At 43.0% G+C, this 20,378-nt stretch overlaps 1 protein-coding gene across 2 annotated transcripts in view; it reads right to left on the bottom strand.

The window, feature by feature from the left end:
• LOC145438343 (unconventional myosin-XVIIIa-like) overlaps positions 1-20,378 on the bottom strand; it is a 63,870-nt gene that overhangs the window by 1,832 nt on the left and 41,660 nt on the right. For both annotated transcript variants that reach the window (XM_080315734.1, XM_080315735.1), the window contains 15 exons: positions 19,291-19,380; positions 18,900-19,011; positions 18,301-18,429; positions 18,113-18,240; positions 16,351-16,505; positions 15,853-16,075; positions 14,826-15,038; positions 13,928-14,070; positions 12,995-13,109; positions 6,975-7,088; positions 6,080-6,280; positions 5,734-5,871; positions 5,273-5,458; positions 3,798-3,884; positions 1,933-2,126 (listed from right to left, as the gene is read on the bottom strand). In XM_080315734.1, the coding sequence (XP_080171860.1) occupies positions 1,933-2,126; positions 3,798-3,884; positions 5,273-5,458; positions 5,734-5,871; positions 6,080-6,280; positions 6,975-7,088; positions 12,995-13,109; positions 13,928-14,070; positions 14,826-15,038; positions 15,853-16,075; positions 16,351-16,505; positions 18,113-18,240; positions 18,301-18,429; positions 18,900-19,011; positions 19,291-19,380 (2,228 nt within the window). The remainder of the gene's footprint in view (positions 1-1,932; positions 2,127-3,797; positions 3,885-5,272; positions 5,459-5,733; positions 5,872-6,079; positions 6,281-6,974; positions 7,089-12,994; positions 13,110-13,927; positions 14,071-14,825; positions 15,039-15,852; positions 16,076-16,350; positions 16,506-18,112; positions 18,241-18,300; positions 18,430-18,899; positions 19,012-19,290; positions 19,381-20,378) is intronic.

The following is a 20,378-nucleotide window of genomic DNA, read 5'->3' as shown; positions in this document are numbered from 1 at the left end:
ACTGAATGTGCTGCGCCATCGTAACGTAATCACGTCGAGACATCTCACCACTTTGGGGCCGGCTCTGCCGTGGCTGATTAGAAATACGGCTGGATCTCGAATCGTAATACTCGTCCGACATCGCAGAATCTCTTCGTCCGGCCACAGACCCGGTCTGAGACCGGAGGTACCCCGCCAGTCCGACTGGACTAGGGTAAAAGCCATCATGAAAATCATCAAAATTTTCAGGACGTCTCGAAAAATCATGATTGCTGGCCCGGGGCCTGACATTGTCCTGGTAATCAACGGCGTGATTTTGCGATTTAGGTCGCCTGACCTGGTCACCGTCATCATTGTAGCTTGAATGCTGCCGCGTGGGCATCTTAAAACTGTCAAAATCGTGACTGCCGGCCCGGGGCCTGACATTGTCCCGGTAATCTACGGCGCGATTTTGCGATTTGGGTCGCCTGACCTGGTCATCGTCACCATTGTAGCTTGAACGCTGCCGCATGGGCATCTTGAAACTGCCGCTATCGGTGTCCGACCTCAAAAACGTCAACACCGGGTCACTATTGTCCATGGCATGTCCACCATTGGGGTGGCGATATGGTAATAAGTCATCGGTGCTACTACCCCACGACCCCGACGATTGAGATAACATGATGGACACATCGTCTTCTGACGCATCATCCCGACCGGACCACGTGTCCCTGGTCGAAAAACTATTGCTACCACGTCTACTTGCAATCCTTTCAACCGCCCTGTCCTGACGCATGCCCGAAATATCGTTTTCAATTTTGTTCGAAATGTTACGCTTCATCCGTTCTTTTTCCGGCACATTTTGTCGAGCTTTCGTCAGCGCCAGTTTATCGTTGAGCGCATGAAAAGACTTGCTCTTCCCGACTCCGAGTCTGCCCGAGATGTCCGCCGCGCTCGAGTACAAGAGCAAGGACGGGTCTTCGTCGGCCAGAGACATGCTCGCGCGGTCCAACTCCGGTTTAACCGCGCCATTACCACCCTTATTTTTCCTGAACTGAGCCCTAGGCCTGTCTGCACCGCCAAACATGGAATGGGGTCGTGGGTCCCGCAAACTTGCAGAGTATGAATCTTGGTGACCAAATTTCGACTGCGTCACCGGTCTAGAACCACGAGTGCCCCGGCAAGACTGTGTCCTGGGCGTTCCCACCATGTCAATCGCAGAATGGGGTCTTTGGTCCCGAAAATTTGCAGAGTCAAAACCTCCGTAAAGCGGCGAGGCGTCGCGATCAAATTTCGACTGGGTCACCGGTCTGGGACCGTCCTGGCTATACTGTGCCCCGCCGATAACAGAATGAGGTCTCGGGTCTCGCAAGCTCACCGAGTCAAAGTCATAACGCATAGAGTCTCCAGAAAGAGATTTCGAACGGTTCACCAGTCCAGGACCGTCCCGGCAGGGCTGCGTCATCGAAGGAAGGTCCATTTGCCGATCGGACCTGGCCTGTTGCATTTCCCGTTTCAATCGATTTCTAATTTTCGTGGCTTTCTTCTTTCGTGAATTTTTGTCTCCCTTGAAGCTTCGCACTGTGGACGCGCTGCTGTCCGAGAATTTACTCTCGTCTGGCGACGCGGCATTCTTTTCTCTTTTCGAGCAGAAGTTAGAGAGAGAGAGAGAGAGAGAGAGACGGAAACGAGAGGAGAGGCAACGGAAAAAGAAAAAGATGAAAGTGAGAGAGGATAGCGAAGAGGTTACGACTAATTTTACGTTAGATGCCAGATTTCAAGATTTTTTCCGGATCAAAATAGAAATTTAGGCTTTGAATGCCACATTTAATGATTTCGTACGTAACGAAACACGGAATTTCAAATCACTTTCAATTTTACCCAAAATCACTCATGTCAATTTCTACGAAATCGCGAGCCATCCCTACAAGGGAACTAATAAAGCAATGCGGATTACAGAAAATTCAGCCTCACCGATACGAAGGCACGTCGTCATCCGACGTGAGACTGTGTCTCGCGGAGTATCCCGACGCGGACCTCAGCCCGCTTCTATACGTTGAATAGCCGCCTCTCTTGTACGAGGCACGGCCGTCGTCCGAATCAGAATCGTAACCGTCGGACCCGGACATCCCGTCCAAATCAGAGTCTTCCAACTCCTCAAACGCGATCTACATGAAAACAATCGGGTTAGACCAGCCGTGGAGAATATTCAGAGTAGCCTACTAAGGCCCGCACGAACCTCATAATACTGTATCATTTTCTTTCATTGTCAAATTACACGTGTGTAAATACAAAGCGAGCGCCGGCTTCATAACATTATACACGATGTGTGAATTCAAATATGTACATATGCTGCCACAAAGAATATAAAGCCAGTACTACATCACATCCAAGATAATTTGATATTTTCCGACCAGGCAGATTTCACTGTACTTTGCGACAATGCCGCGGGCCGACCACTACATCACAGATATGTAATTTTCACTAACATGCGATCTTTGTACCGCATGGTATGATACGACCAATCGCGGTTTCAAGGCTTCCACAGTGCAAAATAGCATCGAAACTATAATTTTCGTTGATAAATTCAAGTCCCTGATCGTGAACAATTAAATACGCGCTTATCGACGCGGCGGTTAGCGTAATTCCAAATGTCCGAGTTGCAGTGTTGGGATGACTCGAGTCATGACTTGACTCGAGTCAGACTCGAGTCACCTTTTTCGCATGACTTGACTTGACTCGAGTCACCTTTTTCGCATGACTTGACTTGACTCGAGTCACTTTGCCAAAATGACTTGACTTGACTCGGCGTATCAGAAATGTGGATTGACTCGTGACTCGGAGCAAAATTCACGAGTCAATTTCAAGTCATCAAGTAATTTGGTGTCGATAAAAATCACTGTATCTTGGATATGTTCGGGTTGTTCGCGAAACGCTTGTGTAACCCGTGAGACCGAGAGCGACCAATCATTCAATAAGCGTGCATTTCACCGAGCCTCGATTGTTCTCTCACAGATAGATTGACTGCAAACGAAGTGATCGAAGCTTAAAGCTTACGTTGTCGTAACTCTAGTGGTAGAGTAATAGAATAGCATAATGTCTATTTCTGTTCTCATCTTACCTTAACAAAACCGATTGTTTTATTTAAATTGAAGTCGAATATAGTTAATATGGTCCTCAACCATTGGCACAGGCTCGAATGGTATCATATCTATTTGTAAATGGGTATCGTATTGCATCTTATCAATTCGTTTCCCTATTCTCTATTTTTGGCTGGTAACTATAAACTGAGGCTATACAATTACGTAGTTTAACAGTTCTACGTATATGGGAGCGATAAAGCGCCTTCTTGCGTGTATATTTAACTACGGTATATATTTGTTCATCGGTTCGGAATCAATGACCAATGACCACTCAAGCTGTATTTCAGACAGCTAGCAAATTGCAATGACGTAATCATGCCTCATACATAAATCGAAAAGGCAACTTTGACTTGAAATGTGACTTGACTCGTGACTTGACTTGACTTGACTCGAGTCACCTCCAAAAATTGAGTTACTTGACTTGACTCGAGTCACCTTTGAAAATCGACTGACTTGACTTGACTCGAAGGTAGTGACTTGATCCCAACACTGCCGAGTTGTCATGGAGTCTGCTCTATAATGGCACCGATTTCAGGTGGTTCAAACCTTTATCTTTCACAACTCAAGCCTAGACACACATCTTGCGACGGTTATGTTCAAGTATTAGCGGAAATCAATTACGCACGAATCCCACAAATCAGGTAACGCTGAAGTGATAGAACACCACAGTCTACAGCGTAACCGCTAAACCGTTACCTGTAGGTCCGATATCCTCTTGAAGGCTAACTTCAGATCGGCCTGCAACGTTTCCGTTTGGCTCACGTATTCCGACAATTCAGTTTCCTGAAACGGAACAAAAACCGTCACACGCCATCGTCTAAACTTCCATCCGGAAATATAAGATGAAGTCGATAAAAATTCGAGCACAATGTGTCGCGGCAGCTGTACCCGGTAACAAAGTACTGCTACATAGTCATGTTGAAATGAGCCCGAATACGTAATGTTCAATTGTATACAAAAGACATTAACCCACAACAGAATCTTCAATTTTTGCACTCAAGGGGCTACGATTTTGCAATACTTTCCCTTTTACTGAACACTTTTTTTAGAGATTAGCTTTGCATAGGTTGCTAGTCCCTTTGTTTTAGTCGCAGGGTTGTAACCAAGTCACAAGGTTCCGAGTCCCGAGTCAATCTCACTTTTACAGTTTCGACTCGAGTCATTTTCAATTCACCACCAAGTCCGAATCCGAGTTCAAGTGACCGCGTTCACTGTTCAGTTTTGAGTTCCATTTTTCAACTTTGCTCGTGCGATATAGAATGGCTCGCATTCATAATATCGTAATTTTTCTCAGTCCAGTTTCTGGTCCTATTTTCCAAGTATCAGAACTGATAGACGAAATACCAATAATTTGGCAACTTTACCATTCCTCTAAGTTACAATGAAATGTCTGTCTTGGCCGTCCTAGTCTCGGGTCGTATGACTCGGTTCGAGTCATGCACAATGACCCGAGCAATAATCGATATATATATATCGACTTTTCAATTAGATAAAATAAATGAAAAGGGCAAAAGAAAACAGGAAACAAAAAACATCAAGATAATCAGTTTTAGGCTCGTATTAAGCGTCTCCAACGTAGGCGGTCGTGGGCGTCTTCAAGCGACAGCCCGCGTTGCGCTAGGTCAGTCTCCATTGTCGAGCGCCATGTTTTCCGATTCCAGCCAATAATCGAGTCAATACACAAATTGATTCGAGTCGAGTCGTTTTACGCATTTGAAAAAATGACTGACTCAAGTCGAGTCCAAAAAAACGCGACTCGAGTCAATACAACCCTGGTTAGTCACGAAGATGCTCCTTGCGATTTCGCGACAAGCCGCCTTGGATCAGAAGCTAAAAGAATTCGCCCCCCCCCCGACCAAGTCCACTTTTTAAAGCATCTTACTTCTAGTTCTCTTTTCCAACTTCGTCTTGTACTTGAGTAGGAATTTACATTACACTAGTTCTACATGAGTACCAACGATGACTACTTCTATTTCAGTTTACACAGAACCCAGACCTTCAATTTCTACTTCCGCTCTCATAAATTGCTAATTCTAACTGTAATTGAGTGAAAATTGACGATGTTACCCCCACGTCTACTACAGTACAAACGCTGACTACTTAGAGACCGTCTGGGGGAAAAAAACCATTAAATCAATGCACCAAAACGCTGCGCGTAAGACCACACCCACCAATTCTCTCTGACGCTGCTTGGCTTCCTGCTCCCTCTTCAGGATGTCGGCCTGTTCGTCCTTGGCGTCTCGCAGCTGCTTCTGCAAGCGTTTGCACTGTTCCTTCTCTCTGTGTTCGCTGGCCGCCTGCGAGTCGCGATCGCTCTGCAGCTTGTCCAGCGAGTCCTTCAAACGACCGACCTGCGCCTGCGGGAGAAATTAAAAAATGACATGACCAGCTACCAAACACACCGTGCCTTTTAATTCAGCAGTCGCGGTGAAGGCGGTTTATTTCTGGCTATATCCCGGGCTGCGCATAAAATACAAAACACAAAATCCTCTGATGCAAACCTGGCACTTTCTTCTTTGTAGTCACATAAAAGGTGCATATTTGAAATTATCCACATCATACATACTGTACCGTCTGATACTCAATTCAGAATGAAAACACTATGTAATCGAGTACTCCGGTGCGCAGTTACCTCGAGTCGTCTGGTGGTGGTCTTCTCGAAATCGAGTCGCGTCTCCAGGTCTCTCACTTTCGAATCGAGCCGCGTCACGTTGGACTTGTCGGTCGTGTTCTCCTGCAGATACTCCAGCTGGCTTTGCATCGTTAAAATCTGCAGTGATGGCGATTTTATCAACATCAATGCATCGCCAAGCACTTTGACCAGCCACAAATACAAGCCCTAGTATGAACTTGGTGCTTGGACATGAAATTTCTAATTTTTTGTGATTTTCATGTGACTTCCGAACAATTTTCAGCTATCGCCAAATTCAGACACGGGAAGGAATTAATTCTATCCGAAAACATTAAATCCGTTAAACCTTTTCGTTCAACATTTCCTTCTCCCGCTTGTGATCGTCGATCTGCGAGTTGAGTTCCACAATCTCTTTCCTGTCCTCGCTCTGCCTGCCCAGCAGGTTCTTGTATTTCTTCGTCAGTTCCGCGGCGTCGTCCGCCTCGTCTTCAAGCCTCGAGTTGAGCTGATGGTTCTCGCGCTGCAGCTGGCTCACTTTAGCCTCCGACTGTGAACAGAGTCATGGTTGAGTAACATGTTCGTTTTGAGATCAATACACGGCAGACACTCGTCAGAGGTCATGATCATCAGCAAGTAGTCGAGATTTCTGAAGAAATTTGTTGAAATACCTACTCCAATGTACAATTGAATAATATATTCATACGGAAAGAAACTCGGATATTTTCGGTCAACACTCGTCAAGGGTAATCGTCAGCAACTAGCAAAGATTTCAAAAGAAATTTGTAAATCAATAGTCGCATCGCCAAATATGACCTCATTGGCATAAAAAATTCGAATAATCGAGATGAACACATAGCCTAGCATATTCCGTAAATTGCAGCATTTAAAATACTGTCTTTTTGCAACACAGTTCCCTATCACACTACTACTTGTCAAGGATGACTGATCATTATCAGTATTTCAGGCATAACTTTTTTTCTTACTGGTAAATCGCTACTTGTGTTTGTACTCGGGTAAAAATTTATTTGCTCGAGCACCAACGGTGAGTGCTTACCATTTCAGACTACTTCTACTAAATTGCTCAGCGTCGGATAATGAAGAAACATTTTGAATACTGTCATTTACCAGCCCCGCCACCTACCACAAATAATTCATGATTCAGTCAGTTCGCGTTACATTAGAAAAGCGACATTTATACCCGAGCAAAAGCTAACGTCTCCTAATCGGTCGATGAATCATACCTCTTGCTTCGCTTTGGAAATCTCGTCCAGTTGCGATTGCACGTCGTCCAATTCCAGTTCGATGGCCTTCTTGGCCTTTACTGCGTTGGCGCACGCGTACTCTGATTCCTCGAGCTGGAAATACGCGCAAAAACATCAGATGAAGACCCTCGATAACTGAAACCGAGCGCGGCCCTGTCGCCGGACTACAGGGTGTATTATTTGCTGTATCGGAGACTGCTTTGGAATTGGATCCGCAAAAAATCAAAGATTCCGGCCAAAATGTAGGAGAATTTTGATATTTTCTGCCGAATACATCACTATTTTTTGCAATATCAAGAGATTTGATGCTATATTTGAACAGTAGGGCTGTTCAAGAAATAAGTTTATCTTCATATTTCACTGGCTACTGGATAAAACTGTTGGTTTGGTGAAAACAACGCTGCACACCAACTTTGGCTCAATTCCAACCAGAAGCGATTTTCTCGCAGTAGAAAGCTTTGAATTTATCGGTAAAAAACAAGAATATAAATTTGAAGAGCTTCTTGGAGGTACAGAACTTCAATATACAATTAAATAGTATATTCATATTGAAATGAACCCGAATATTTTCGGCTGACACTCGTCAGGGGTAATCGTCAGCAACTAGTAGAGAATTGGAAAGAACATTGTATATCAACAATCGTATCACAAAATATGACGTCACCAGCATGAAAGAGAGAGCGTTCAATGTACTATTTTTAGGTGATACACGAACTCCTTTTGTTGACAGAGTTTTGGTTGGTGTATTTTGATAAAAGTTGATTCCAAGGCACACAAATGGAATTGTGAACGGCCTCGACCTACGATTCGAAATCGGTCGTCTCGATAATTATTCGCACAAATCGGATTATCCAACAAATGTTTGCCGATGGCAGAATTAATTGCCTTTGATCGATCAGCATCAATCTTAAGTGGATGAGTTAAGGGTGAGCTTTTCACATCGCGTGACGCACGTGTTCTGATAAATCTGGGGACATGTTGGTTTATGCGGTCCTGCAGACGTCTTGACGTTCTTCCCACGTAGCCACAATCACAGTGGCACCTATATTCGTACACTACATTACTTTGTTGAAGTGCAGGAAGCACGTCTTTGCGTGTTGAAGGGAGCAGTTGTGTTGTTGTAAAAATCACATTGGTTTTGACTGTATCGTAACATTTACCGACAGCAGAAATCAATTGTTTTTCAAAGCGGGTGGAAATGGGGCCAATCCAAGGTAGATGGATATAAACATCTTTTATTGTTCGTGCGGTGGGCTCTGTTCGTTTTTCTGCGTTGAATTGCGTTAATTTCCTCTCCATGCCGCGGCTGATGACGTGTTCAGGGTAACCATTATCAAGTAAGATTTTTCGGATGTAGTCAAGTTCTAAACTCAGTTTGTTACCCGAACATATCATCAACGCTCTATGCACGAGTGTGCCTATGAGGTTAATTTTTCTGCGCCGAGGACTAAATGAATTCCAGCGAAGGTATTGGCCTGTGAATGTCGGTTTTCTGAAAACAGACGTTTCAAATTTGTTGGTATTGCGCTTTTCAACTAATACGTCCAGAAATGATAATGAGTTATTGCGTTCTTTTTCTATTGTGAATTGCAAGGCCGGGTGAAGCGAGTTTAAGCGAATGAGAAATTGGTCACACTCCGATTCATTCCTGAAAATAACAAATGTATCATCTACGTATCGGCGGTACAATAGTGGTTTGGCGGACTCACGCTGGGACAGAAGCTCGCCCTCGTAATACCCTACGAAAATGTTGGCCAAAATGGGTCCCAGGGGACTGCCCATGGCTAAGCCGTCTATTTGGCGAAACATGACCTCGTTAAAGCTAAATTCCACGCAGCAAGTTGCCGCTTGTAAAAGTTCAACAAAGACGTTACGCGGGATTGATGGTGGCGGTAACTTACCACCGTACAGCGCGTTGGCACAAATATCAATAGTCTCATGCAGCGGAACATTCGTAAAAAGACTAGAGATATCAAATGAGCTCAGAAACACGTCTGGATTCGGCAAATCCAGGTTTCGTATTTCACCAGCGAACGTGAACGAATCGCGAACACATTCCGTGCCGTACAATTCCCGAACCGGTTCCAAAATGTCAATAAGCCATTTTGCCAGCTGATGGTGAGCAGACCCGATCATGGAAAGTATAGGTCTCACTGGGACATTGTCTTTGTGAGTTTTTGGCAGTCCGTACATGCGTGGTCTTTGCGATCCCGTCGGTCTGATGGCGCTGTATGTTTCTGCCGTTAGGACACCGTTTTTCTTCAATGTCAGCAAACGGTTGGTCAGTCGTCTTTCAATTTTAGGTGTATTATCAAATTCCGAAACCGAACCAAGCGAGATAAATTTGGTTTTGTCATGCAATATTGATTCACAGTTCACAATTCCATTTGTGTGCCTTGGAATCAACTTTTATCAAAATACACCAACCAAAACTCTGTCAACAAAAGGAGTTCGTGTATCACCTAAAAATAGTACATTGAACGCTCTCTCTTTCATGCTGGTGACGTCATATTTTGTGATACGATTGTTGATATACAATGTTCTTTCCAATTCTCTACTAGTTGCTGACGATTACCCCTGACGAGTGTCAGCCGAAAATATTCGGGTTCATTTCAATATGAATATACTATTTAATTGTATATTGAAGTTCTGTACCTCCAAGAAGCTCTTCAAATATTTCCGAAAGCGGTACAGTGAAAGTCAGTTGCGTATCCTAAACCAGCTGATAAAGACTAGGGGAAGATTGAGAACTGCGGTATCAACAACAGCCTTTTTGAAGGCTTGTATCGCAAAAAAGACGTTACCAGCATTTATCAAAAGCAGGATAGAAAAATCACGCGCCCGCCTCAATCCTAGAATGGAACAAGCGTTTTTATATGACGAGATTGGGAAGAATGAGAAGTTGGTTGCTACTCTCCGCCGTGTTTGTCGATCGCTGCAGAAGGAAGTACGTTCAATCCTGTCGTTTTTCGACTTATTTCGCTTCTGCCGTTATTTGGCATCGATAGATACTATCAAAGAAAAGCAGAATTCAAGAAGGAACGAACGTGGCATTAACCGCTTAGTTAGCCAGCGATTCGGTAGCAATGCAAGTCCAAGCAAAAAGAATATACTCAACTTATCAGATCATAAGCTAAGCCCGACTGAAGAATTTGTTTTATCCCATGGGCTCAATTTTTGCCTGCCGCCTACCACTGTCAAGAATGAGGAGGTATTTGCGGAATTTGAAGTTCTCCTCGGCCAATTAAAACACCACGAACCTAAATCAGACGAGGGTATACCTGCTCTCAAAGCTCGGTTATCAGATTTGGCGCATTCGTATTGTGGATGCCCGGTCGACAAGGCGGACTTCCTGATGAACAAAGAGTGTTTCCTAGCCATCAAAGCATTGCGATCCAACCCTGAAATTCACATCACCAAACCAGACAAAGGATCCGGTGTTGTCATTCTGAACAAAGCTGACTACATTTCGAAAATGGAATCAATATTGCATGACAAAACCAAATTTATCTCGCTTGGTTCGGTTTCGGAATTTGATAATACACCTAAAATTGAAAGACGACTGACCAACCGTTTGCTGACATTGAAGAAAAACGGTGTCCTAACGGCAGAAACATACAGCGCCATCAGACCGACGGGATCGCAAAGACCACGCATGTACGGACTGCCAAAAACTCACAAAGACAATGTCCCAGTGAGACCTATACTTTCCATGATCGGGTCTGCTCACCATCAGCTGGCAAAATGGCTTATTGACATTTTGGAACCGGTTCGGGAATTGTACGGCACGGAATGTGTTCGCGATTCGTTCACGTTCGCTGGTGAAATACGAAACCTGGATTTGCCGAATCCAGACGTGTTTCTGAGCTCATTTGATATCTCTAGTCTTTTTACGAATGTTCCGCTGCATGAGACTATTGATATTTGTGCCAACGCGCTGTACGGTGGTAAGTTACCGCCACCATCAATCCCGCGTAACGTCTTTGTTGAACTTTTACAAGCGGCAACTTGCTGCGTGGAATTTAGCTTTAACGAGGTCATGTTTCGCCAAATAGACGGCTTAGCCATGGGCAGTCCCCTGGGACCCATTTTGGCCAACATTTTCGTAGGGTATTACGAGGGCGAGCTTCTGTCCCAGCGTGAGTCCGCCAAACCACTATTGTACCGCCGATACGTAGATGATACATTTGTTATTTTCAGGAATGAATCGGAGTGTGACCAATTTCTCATTCGCTTAAACTCGCTTCACCCGGCCTTGCAATTCACAATAGAAAAAGAACGCAATAACTCATTATCATTTCTGGACGTATTAGTTGAAAAGCGCAATACCAACAAATTTGAAACGTCTGTTTTCAGAAAACCGACATTCACAGGCCAATACCTTCGCTGGAATTCATTTAGTCCTCGGCGCAGAAAAATTAACCTCATAGGCACACTCGTGCATAGAGCGTTGATGATATGTTCGGGTAACAAACTGAGTTTAGAACTTGACTACATCCGAAAAATCTTACTTGATAATGGTTACCCTGAACACGTCATCAGCCGCGGCATGGAGAGGAAATTAACGCAATTCAACGCAGAAAAACGAACAGAGCCCACCGCACGAACAATAAAAGATGTTTATATCCATCTACCTTGGATTGGCCCCATTTCCACCCGCTTTGAAAAACAATTGATTTCTGCTGTCGGTAAATGTTACGATACAGTCAAAACCAATGTGATTTTTACAACAACACAACTGCTCCCTTCAACACGCAAAGACGTGCTTCCTGCACTTCAACAAAGTAATGTAGTGTACGAATATAGGTGCCACTGTGATTGTGGCTACGTGGGAAGAACGTCAAGACGTCTGCAGGACCGCATAAACCAACATGTCCCCAGATTTATCAGAACACGTGCGTCACGCGATGTGAAAAGCTCACCCTTAACTCATCCACTTAAGATTGATGCTGATCGATCAAAGGCAATTAATTCTGCCATCGGCAAACATTTGTTGGATAATCCGATTTGTGCGAATAATTATCGAGACGACCGATTTCGAATCGTAGGTCGAGGCCGTTCACAATTCCATTTGTGTGCCTTGGAATCAACTTTTATCAAAATACACCAACCAAAACTCTGTCAACAAAAGGAGTTCGTGTATCACCTAAAAATAGTACATTGAACGCTCTCTCTTTCATGCTGGTGACGTCATATTTTGTGATACGATTGTTGATATACAATGTTCTTTCCAATTCTCTACTAGTTGCTGACGATTACCCCTGACGAGTGTCAGCCGAAAATATTCGGGTTCATTTCAATATGAATATACTATTTAATTGAATATAAATTTACAAAATTTTTCTGTCAGCCCTGTAAAATTGTTAGGCTATCAGCAGAGATGATGCACACCAAATTTGGCTCAATTCCATGATTCTATAATAAATATTTAAAGATTAGCCACCGTAAATCCTAAATACTATTTTATTCTAATCCAAATTTTTCTTCTGCAATAACTTCGCTTTTAGTGGTTATTTGGTGTGCGTCATCTCTACTGACGAGCCTAACAATTTTACGGGGTTGACAGAAAATTTTTAGTAATTCATTTTTCTGTTTTTTAAGGATAAATTCAAAGCTTTCTACTTCAAGAAAATCGCTTCTACTGGTTGGAATCAACAGTTTTATCAAGTAGCCCGTGAAACCTGCATAATATTTTTTGTACAGCCCTATTGAACAGACTTGGCATGAGAAAGAGCGCAAATACATTAGCCTTTGAAGTACGGGCATTCAACAGAACAAAAAAAACAGGGTGGTAATGACTCGAGTCACGATTGTTGGTGACTCAACTTGACTCGAGCAAAGTTGAAAATGGCGGGTCGAACCGAATTGAACTCAAAACCGAACACTGAACAGTCAACACAATATTTTGGACCCGGACTCCAGTTACTGAAGATTTTTGAGAAACTTTTAAAAATATTCCTCGACCACATTTGCAGACAGCAACCAACAGTGCACCACACCTGCACCCGTATTTGCTTGAGCTGTTGCTTGTTGACGGCGTCCGTCTTCAAATGATCGATCATGGTCTGCGCGTCGTCCAGAAGAGCCTTGTATCGTTTCGCGTCTTTACGCAGCCTGCATACCAAACACAGAGATAAATGGCAATCAGCTACGAACAACAAATGGCCATTTCATTCAAGGGCCAGGTTTTTTTAGAGCGCGGATAACAGGAAACGCGGCTACTAGGAATTATTTTATCAACGAGAGAATTATCGTTTCGATACAAGCACGGAAGACTTTAGCTGCATATGCTCGTCGAAATATTGTTTCTGCAAATTAATTGCTTCCCCATTGTCTATACTTCCTATTTTGGTTTGTGCGAATAATTATCAAGATGACAGATTTTGCATTGTCGGGAGAGGCCGTTAACACTTTTATTTGGGTGTCTCTGAATCGACACAAGGAGTTTATGTATCATCTAAAAATAGTACATTGAGCATACCGCTTTCTTCGCCCAAATTATTCGAAATTGCATGCCGGATGACGTCATATTTGGTGGTACGATTCTCGATAACAATGCTCTTTCCGAATCTCTACTAGTTGCCGACGATTACCCCTGACGAGTGTCAGCCGAAAATATTCGGGATCATTTCAATATGAATATACTATTAATCGTATATATTGAAGTCCTGTACCTCCGAGAAGCTCTTCAAAAATATTTCGTAAGTGTCGCATAAGAGGTACATATTTCAACTTCACTGCTATGTGTGATGTCACAACGATTAGTGCTCTTATAGTCGACTCAACTCGAAGCTTAATAATCGACTCGACTTCACCCAGTCATATCCACGAGTTATTAAACGCTATGGTATTGACTAAAATTTGTGGAAAATCAGCACAAAAGTTAAAATCACTTAAAATCTAATCCCAAATCATCGCGAATTAATGATCACCTCTTTTCTGTGTCAGCGTCTCTCCTCGCCAACGGCTGATTGTTCCGAAGCTCGGAAAGCTGCTGCTCCAAATCTCTCTTCTGCTTTGTGATCGAAGCTCTCTCCTCTTCTTCTTCTTCGAGCTGAGCTTCCAGATTTTTCACCTGCGCAAGACCCTCAGTCAAAACACCAGACATCGAACAGGAACATACAGCACGGACCCCTTGACGGCGCCAGACGCAGTGTGAAATCATACGCATTCATTTAGGTCTCAAAATTATTCCGCAAACCAACATAAAGTACAGAAGATTTTTGGGCGGATTTATTCAACCGAAAATTACCTTCGCAAGAATTCGTTTCAAGAGATTTGCCGCTTTCAATTTAGTACCAACCAGGGTTGTAACAATGTCACAAGGCTGCGAGTCACAAGTCGATCTCACTTTTTTTTAGATTTGACTCGAGTCAAGTCGAGTCATTTTCAATTCACCACCGAGTCAAGTCAGCGATCAGAGGGTCGAGTCATAGTCATTGTATTATGACTCGAGTTCAAGTCATTGTGTTGACTGCGAAAGTCTTGTTAAACCCACTTTTTATAACTCTGTTCGGTGAAATCGAATGGTTCGCATTTATAATGTAGGCCTAACAATTTTCCTCACTTTTAGCATTTTCTGGTCGCATTCTCAAGCGCCAGTACCAATAGACGAAATCCCAATAGTGCGGTTACTTCACTATTCTTCGAAATTACAATGAAATGTCGGTCTTGGCCGTCTGAGTCCCGTGTCATATGACTTGGTTCGAGTCATGAGCAATGACTCGAGTCCAAGTCGAGTCAATACAGATTGTCTCGAGTTTCGCTACTTCAATTTCTACTAAAGGACAAAGTTACTGCATCATTTCTACTTTTTTCAACTGCGACTACCTTTTTCTGATACGAGCTTCTCATCTCTTCGATTTCGTCCTCCTTGGAATCCATTTCCTTGGAGTGCTGCTGCCTGGTCCGTTCCGAGGTCATCTCCAGCCTCTCCTTGGCCTGCTCCAGCATCTGAATCTGCCCGGCCTGCTCGTCAAGCTCCTCCTCCTGGTCCTTGACTTTGGCCTCGAGGTCGCGACGCTGCTTCTTCAACGAGTTCAACTGAAAGCAAACCACAAGTTTTATCGTAACCGAATCACGGAGATAGGTAGAGCTTCTTGGCGGTGCAGAACTGCAATATACAATTGAAAAGTATCTTCATATTGAAATAAACCCGAATATTTTCGGCTGACACTCGTCAGGGGTGATCGTCCGCAACTAGTAGAGAATTGGAAGGAACATCGTGTATCAACAATTGTATCGAGACGGATTTATTCGTGAACCGACACAACCGTACTAATATAGATCTGTTCAAAAATAACTTTATCATTAAAATTATACTGGATACCGCACGAAACTGGTAGGTCGTCCAAAAAATGGATGTACAACAAATTTTGCTCAATTCCAACTGCTGGAAACGAAGTTATTGGAGTCCCAAATTATGGACGAGAAATAGTATTTACGGTGGGTAACTCTATCATTATCCATATCAATCAATCACTATTAATTAAATGTGGCTACCAGGGAATTTGACACCTGGCATCCCTTAACTTTATCTAACTCTACGTGGCGTGTACCGTAATTTAGGGTTAACATAATTTGGAGTCCGAAAGGAGGACACCTTTTTTAAAATCATAAAGTGTTGATTTTAGGAAAGTGAAAATAACTGATTTTGAGATTATCACTAGAAAAAAGAGATAAGGAGAACAAATTGCCTAAAAGAATGACGTGTGGTAACCCTACCATAATTCAAACCCATATTCAGAGAAACATTTATTTTCAATTCTAATGCCAAGTTCACCAGTAATCGGATATATAAATTACTTCTAGATTCAGGACAGGATTCGGTTTGAAAAATACTAGGGGGGTCACACACCAGCTGTCCTTCTTCCGAGTCTTTCGCCTCGGTTTCCTGGAGTTCCTGTTCCAACCTCTCCACCTTCCTCTCCAAAGCTTCAACCTCCGCAGATTTTTCGTCGAGCTGATTCCTATTATCGTACGCCTCCACGGACAGAGCGTCTTTCGCGCGTTGCAGCTTGTCCTTGGCTAACTTGACCTCTGTGAGCTCGGCTTGTACTGCGTATATCTCGCTGTCGAACCTTCGAAAACGGGACGGCAGGCGATTACCCCTGACGAGCGTCAGCCGAAAATATCCGGGTTCATTTCAATATGAATATTCTATTCAATAATACTAAGGGTGTGCGATTTCCGTGTCGTTATGACAAGACTTGCGTCGCAATATTGCTGGGCGAAATCGGGTACCAGATAGATTTGATTCTGAATCAGGCATTGTTCAGTAAGACTTCACAACAATTCGAATGGCATGGACATAACATTAGTTTTTGAGCAAGTATTATCGAAAGCCCCGTCTCACTTGCGCTGTTTCTTTTCCACCTCGTGAAGCTTGGCGTTGGTGTCCTCGAGATGGACGCGGGTGTCGTTCAGCTCGGCCAGCGTTCTCTGCGCCTTTTTCTTGTTCTGGTTCGCGATTCTCTCCTGCTCGTCGAATTCCTCTTCCAGAACGTGGAACTGAAAAAGCGTGACGCTAGAAATAGGTGCAATTTTCGGAGACATATTCATCTCATATCTCTCATAACTGGGGCGATTTTTTTGGACCGAAAAACGGCAGATTTTGACCTGAAAATAATCAAAATTTTGACTCTTTTTGACCTAAAAAACAGAACTGTGACAGAATTTTGACCTGACGTATGCAAATTAGGTTTTTTCGCACATAATGTAAACATTATACTATTTATCTTATTTCTGGATGGAACTGACTGTCCTTACGAAGTAGTTGAAAACTGACAAATTTTTGCATGAAAAAACTAGTAATTTAACGAAATCTGGGCCTATGAAGAATTCCAGTAGTTACATCACGTATTATAGTAGAAACATTTAAAATTTTTGTAGTACAACGAAAGATACTTTCCCACATTCTCGGGTAAAATGTGTCTGTCCTTACTAAGCAGCTTGCCCACATTGGAGAAAGAAAGTTCAACAGCAGCGGTTGTTGGCTGGCAATACTGAAGTTATGCGTACACTGCTGGTGACACAGCGTGTCGCTTCAGTCTGACAATGCTGTCTACATCACAATTTTTCATCATGCGCTTCTTGATATAAGAACCAATGCCCAAGCACTCTTGCTTCAGTTAGGATATTGCGGTACGCTGAGCATAAAACCATGTCAACCTATTTGCTTCAGTTGACCGTCTATGATTCAAAATGAGCAGGCAATGGGCCGTCTACAACGGTAGGCTACAAGATGTAAGATATCAAATGATAAGTTCACCGACAGTGCAAAATGTACGATACAAACGAAATGCAGAGGTCAAAAAAACTTTGACTTCGTAGACAATTAATTTCGACAAATTTTGACCTAACGCTACAATTTTGACATGTCAAAAAAAAATTGCCCTACTCATATTATAGACAAAAGCGTATCCCAAAACTGCTGTCTACTTCTACAAAGAGAAAAGTAAGTAGTGTAGACCTTGAAATCTGTTACGCAGATGCGAAAATAGTCTTAAACCGTAACCGATCGAGCATGTAGTACAAGTCTGCAAAAATCACTCGAGTACCCTCAAAATGAAGTGTTCCTAGGATTACCGAATTTTGGATTCAGGGAAGGACACTTTTACCTAAACATAAAAGGTAGTTGACCGAAATTGAAAACTGCAGATTTTTAATATTTACTAAAAATCGACTAAAAAAATAGTATCATTTTAACTAGACTCCCAAATTACCCGCTTTTTCACGTCAGTTTTGTGGTGTTGTCCAAAACAACAAATAAAAATTGAACATTTCGACTCGAATCCCGTATTACCCTATTTTTACGTTAATTTTCTGGCGTCGACTTAAAAGAAAGGTGATCACTCCGATTCGACTTTCGAATTTCCCGTTCGAACGCCCGCATCACCTGTTTCACGGCATTTAGGCCGATTTTCAGTTGCACCTATCCATTGCCCTAGCTGTGAAATTTGTACGTTACCGTACACCTACGTTACCGAGCACCTCTGCGTATCGCTGGGTAAAAGTTTTTGGAATATACATCATGGTGAATGACTACACGACCTAACTGTTTCTCCAATGAATAGCACTCCGAACATTTCATTTCTACTTATATCAAATCATCCCACCTTTTTATCAGCCTGCTTCTTGTCGGCCTGCGCCTCGTCCAACCTCTCCTCCAGATCCTGAATCTCCTTCTTGTGCCTGTACTCCATTTCTCTCCGCTGCGCGTCAAACTTCATCCGGTATTCAGACACTGAGAGAACGAGTCCGCGTAACATCACAAGAACCAACAAAATCCCACGAATTCACATACGATCTGCCTCTTCGTCGCTGCTGTCGTAGGCGCTGTGCCGTTGATTTGAACGCAGAAGTCTGTGCTCGGCAACTTCCACCTCCAACGAGTCGCATTTTTGACGTAAATGCCGGCTTTGCGATTGCATCTCTGTTAGAACGTGGTAAGGTAACTCGCGCCCACAGTTTCAACGATTGGTTCACACTTATACATCAACAAGGGCCACAAAATTTCCGGGGGTTAGGCTTCACAGTTCATTCGAGTGACAAATGATCCAGGTTAGGTAGAAGAATTCCATCAGAGTGACAAAACGATGATGGTCGCTTCAGATTTCGGGACCAAATAATCAAGTTCACAACTAGGGCTAGTTTTTGCTGGATTGACAGTGCTGATATAATTCAAATTATGAACGGTCAGTTTCATTTAAGCGACAAATGATACAAGTTAGAGTTCAGCCTCAGATTGCTCAAAACTAGTTTATTGGTGCAACTCAAATACTGGAAACACCACTTTCAAACGTGTTGACCACTCAAATGATCAAAATGACACTTTCAAATCGGACATTGAAATATTTTTTTTTTCACCTAATCGATAATAATGCACCTGGAACTCGAACCTACCTTCGACTTGTTTTTCAAGAGCAACTCTTTCCCTGGTGACTTGATCGAGCATCTCTGAAGCGTGCGAAGCCGTTTGCCTTTCTTCAGACAGCTCGCCGATGACATCGTTGAACTGAGTACACAAATATTGCTCCGATAACCATACAGTCGTAGCTTTATAATGTTATAATGCGACAGACACTTTCTGACAGTAGGCCTACTTTCCAAGTAGCTAGTGTTGCTACTAAAGTTTAAGTACAAAAAACGCCGTAAAGAAGTAGAAAATGAGAGGTATGAAAAATAATTCAAGTAGTTTTGAAACGTAGATTATATCGCGGCCGTATACTTTTAGCGCTGCCTCGACTCCAAGACTGCCAGTAGGGCTTGTGAGATCACGAATGTATTTTATTACCTGCGATTCAAGCCGTTCGTTCTCTCTTTTCAGCTCGTCTCGTTCTGCGATGGCTTTGTCGTATTTCGATTTCAGAAGCTCCAGTTCGGCCTGAATGAAAGAGAAATACAGTTAAATATATGTTTGGTATGTTTCAGAAAAATGGAAAGAACACTACTGGTAGAGGCGGTAACGTCGTCGAAATTGCAGCATGCAAGGCAGAAGGATTTATGACACTGTCAATAATGGTTGGAATGACTCGAGTCACTAGGACGGCCAAGACAGACATTTCATTGTAACTTCGAAGAGTAGTCAAGTTACCACATTATCGGTATTTCGTGTATCAGTCCAGATAGTTGGAAAATAGGGCCAGAAACTGTTGAACCGATGAAAATTACGATATTATGAATGCGAGCCATTCTATAACACTCGAGCAGAGTTGAAAAAAAAGGGGAGAACCTGATTGAACTGAAAACTGAACCATGAACATAATGACTTGGACTCGGGTCACTACTAGCTGGCTCGGATTCGGACTTGACTCGGTGGTGAATTGAAAGTGACTCGACTTGACTCGAGTCAAAACTATGAAAGTGGAATTGACTTATGACTCGGAACCTTGTGACTTGGTTACAACTCTGCTCTCAATATACAAAATCTTCGAAAATACATCCAGTTACCGTGATACAAAAGGGCTATTTCATGTGAACTTATGATAATTTCACTACGAAAGCGATGCAAACTTTTTCCAAAATTAAGATAATCTTTACAAAATCAATATTGCAAAAGGCAAGTAGTTTTGCCCAAAAGAACGATAAATAAGATTGGAAGTAGTCACAACCCTTTTTAAAGGGTTCATGCCTGCATAGAGTCAAGCATCATCCAAATTTATGATTTTAAACACTTGATCTTTGCAGTGGCAAATTCATTCACGGAGATTCTGTCGACCAGCATCCCGACAAGTCCTTACCCGTAACTCGAAAAATATATCAGTAGTCTGCGTAGATTGTGTGGTACTAACGATACTGCCATCTACGCTGTCAACTTTGGCCGAATCGCAACACAATAAATCGCTGTCAGTAGACAAAGTCCTTTCGCGCCTCCGCGGGCTG

Source organism: Botryllus schlosseri, chromosome 4 (assembly GCF_051294905.1).
Source record: "Botryllus schlosseri isolate E-star chromosome 4, Bs_hap1, whole genome shotgun sequence".
In the NCBI taxonomy this organism is placed as follows: domain Eukaryota; kingdom Metazoa; phylum Chordata; class Ascidiacea; order Stolidobranchia; family Styelidae; genus Botryllus; species Botryllus schlosseri.
The sequence above is the reverse complement of the archived record's forward strand: the minus strand, read 5'-3'. Positions and strand labels throughout refer to the sequence as shown.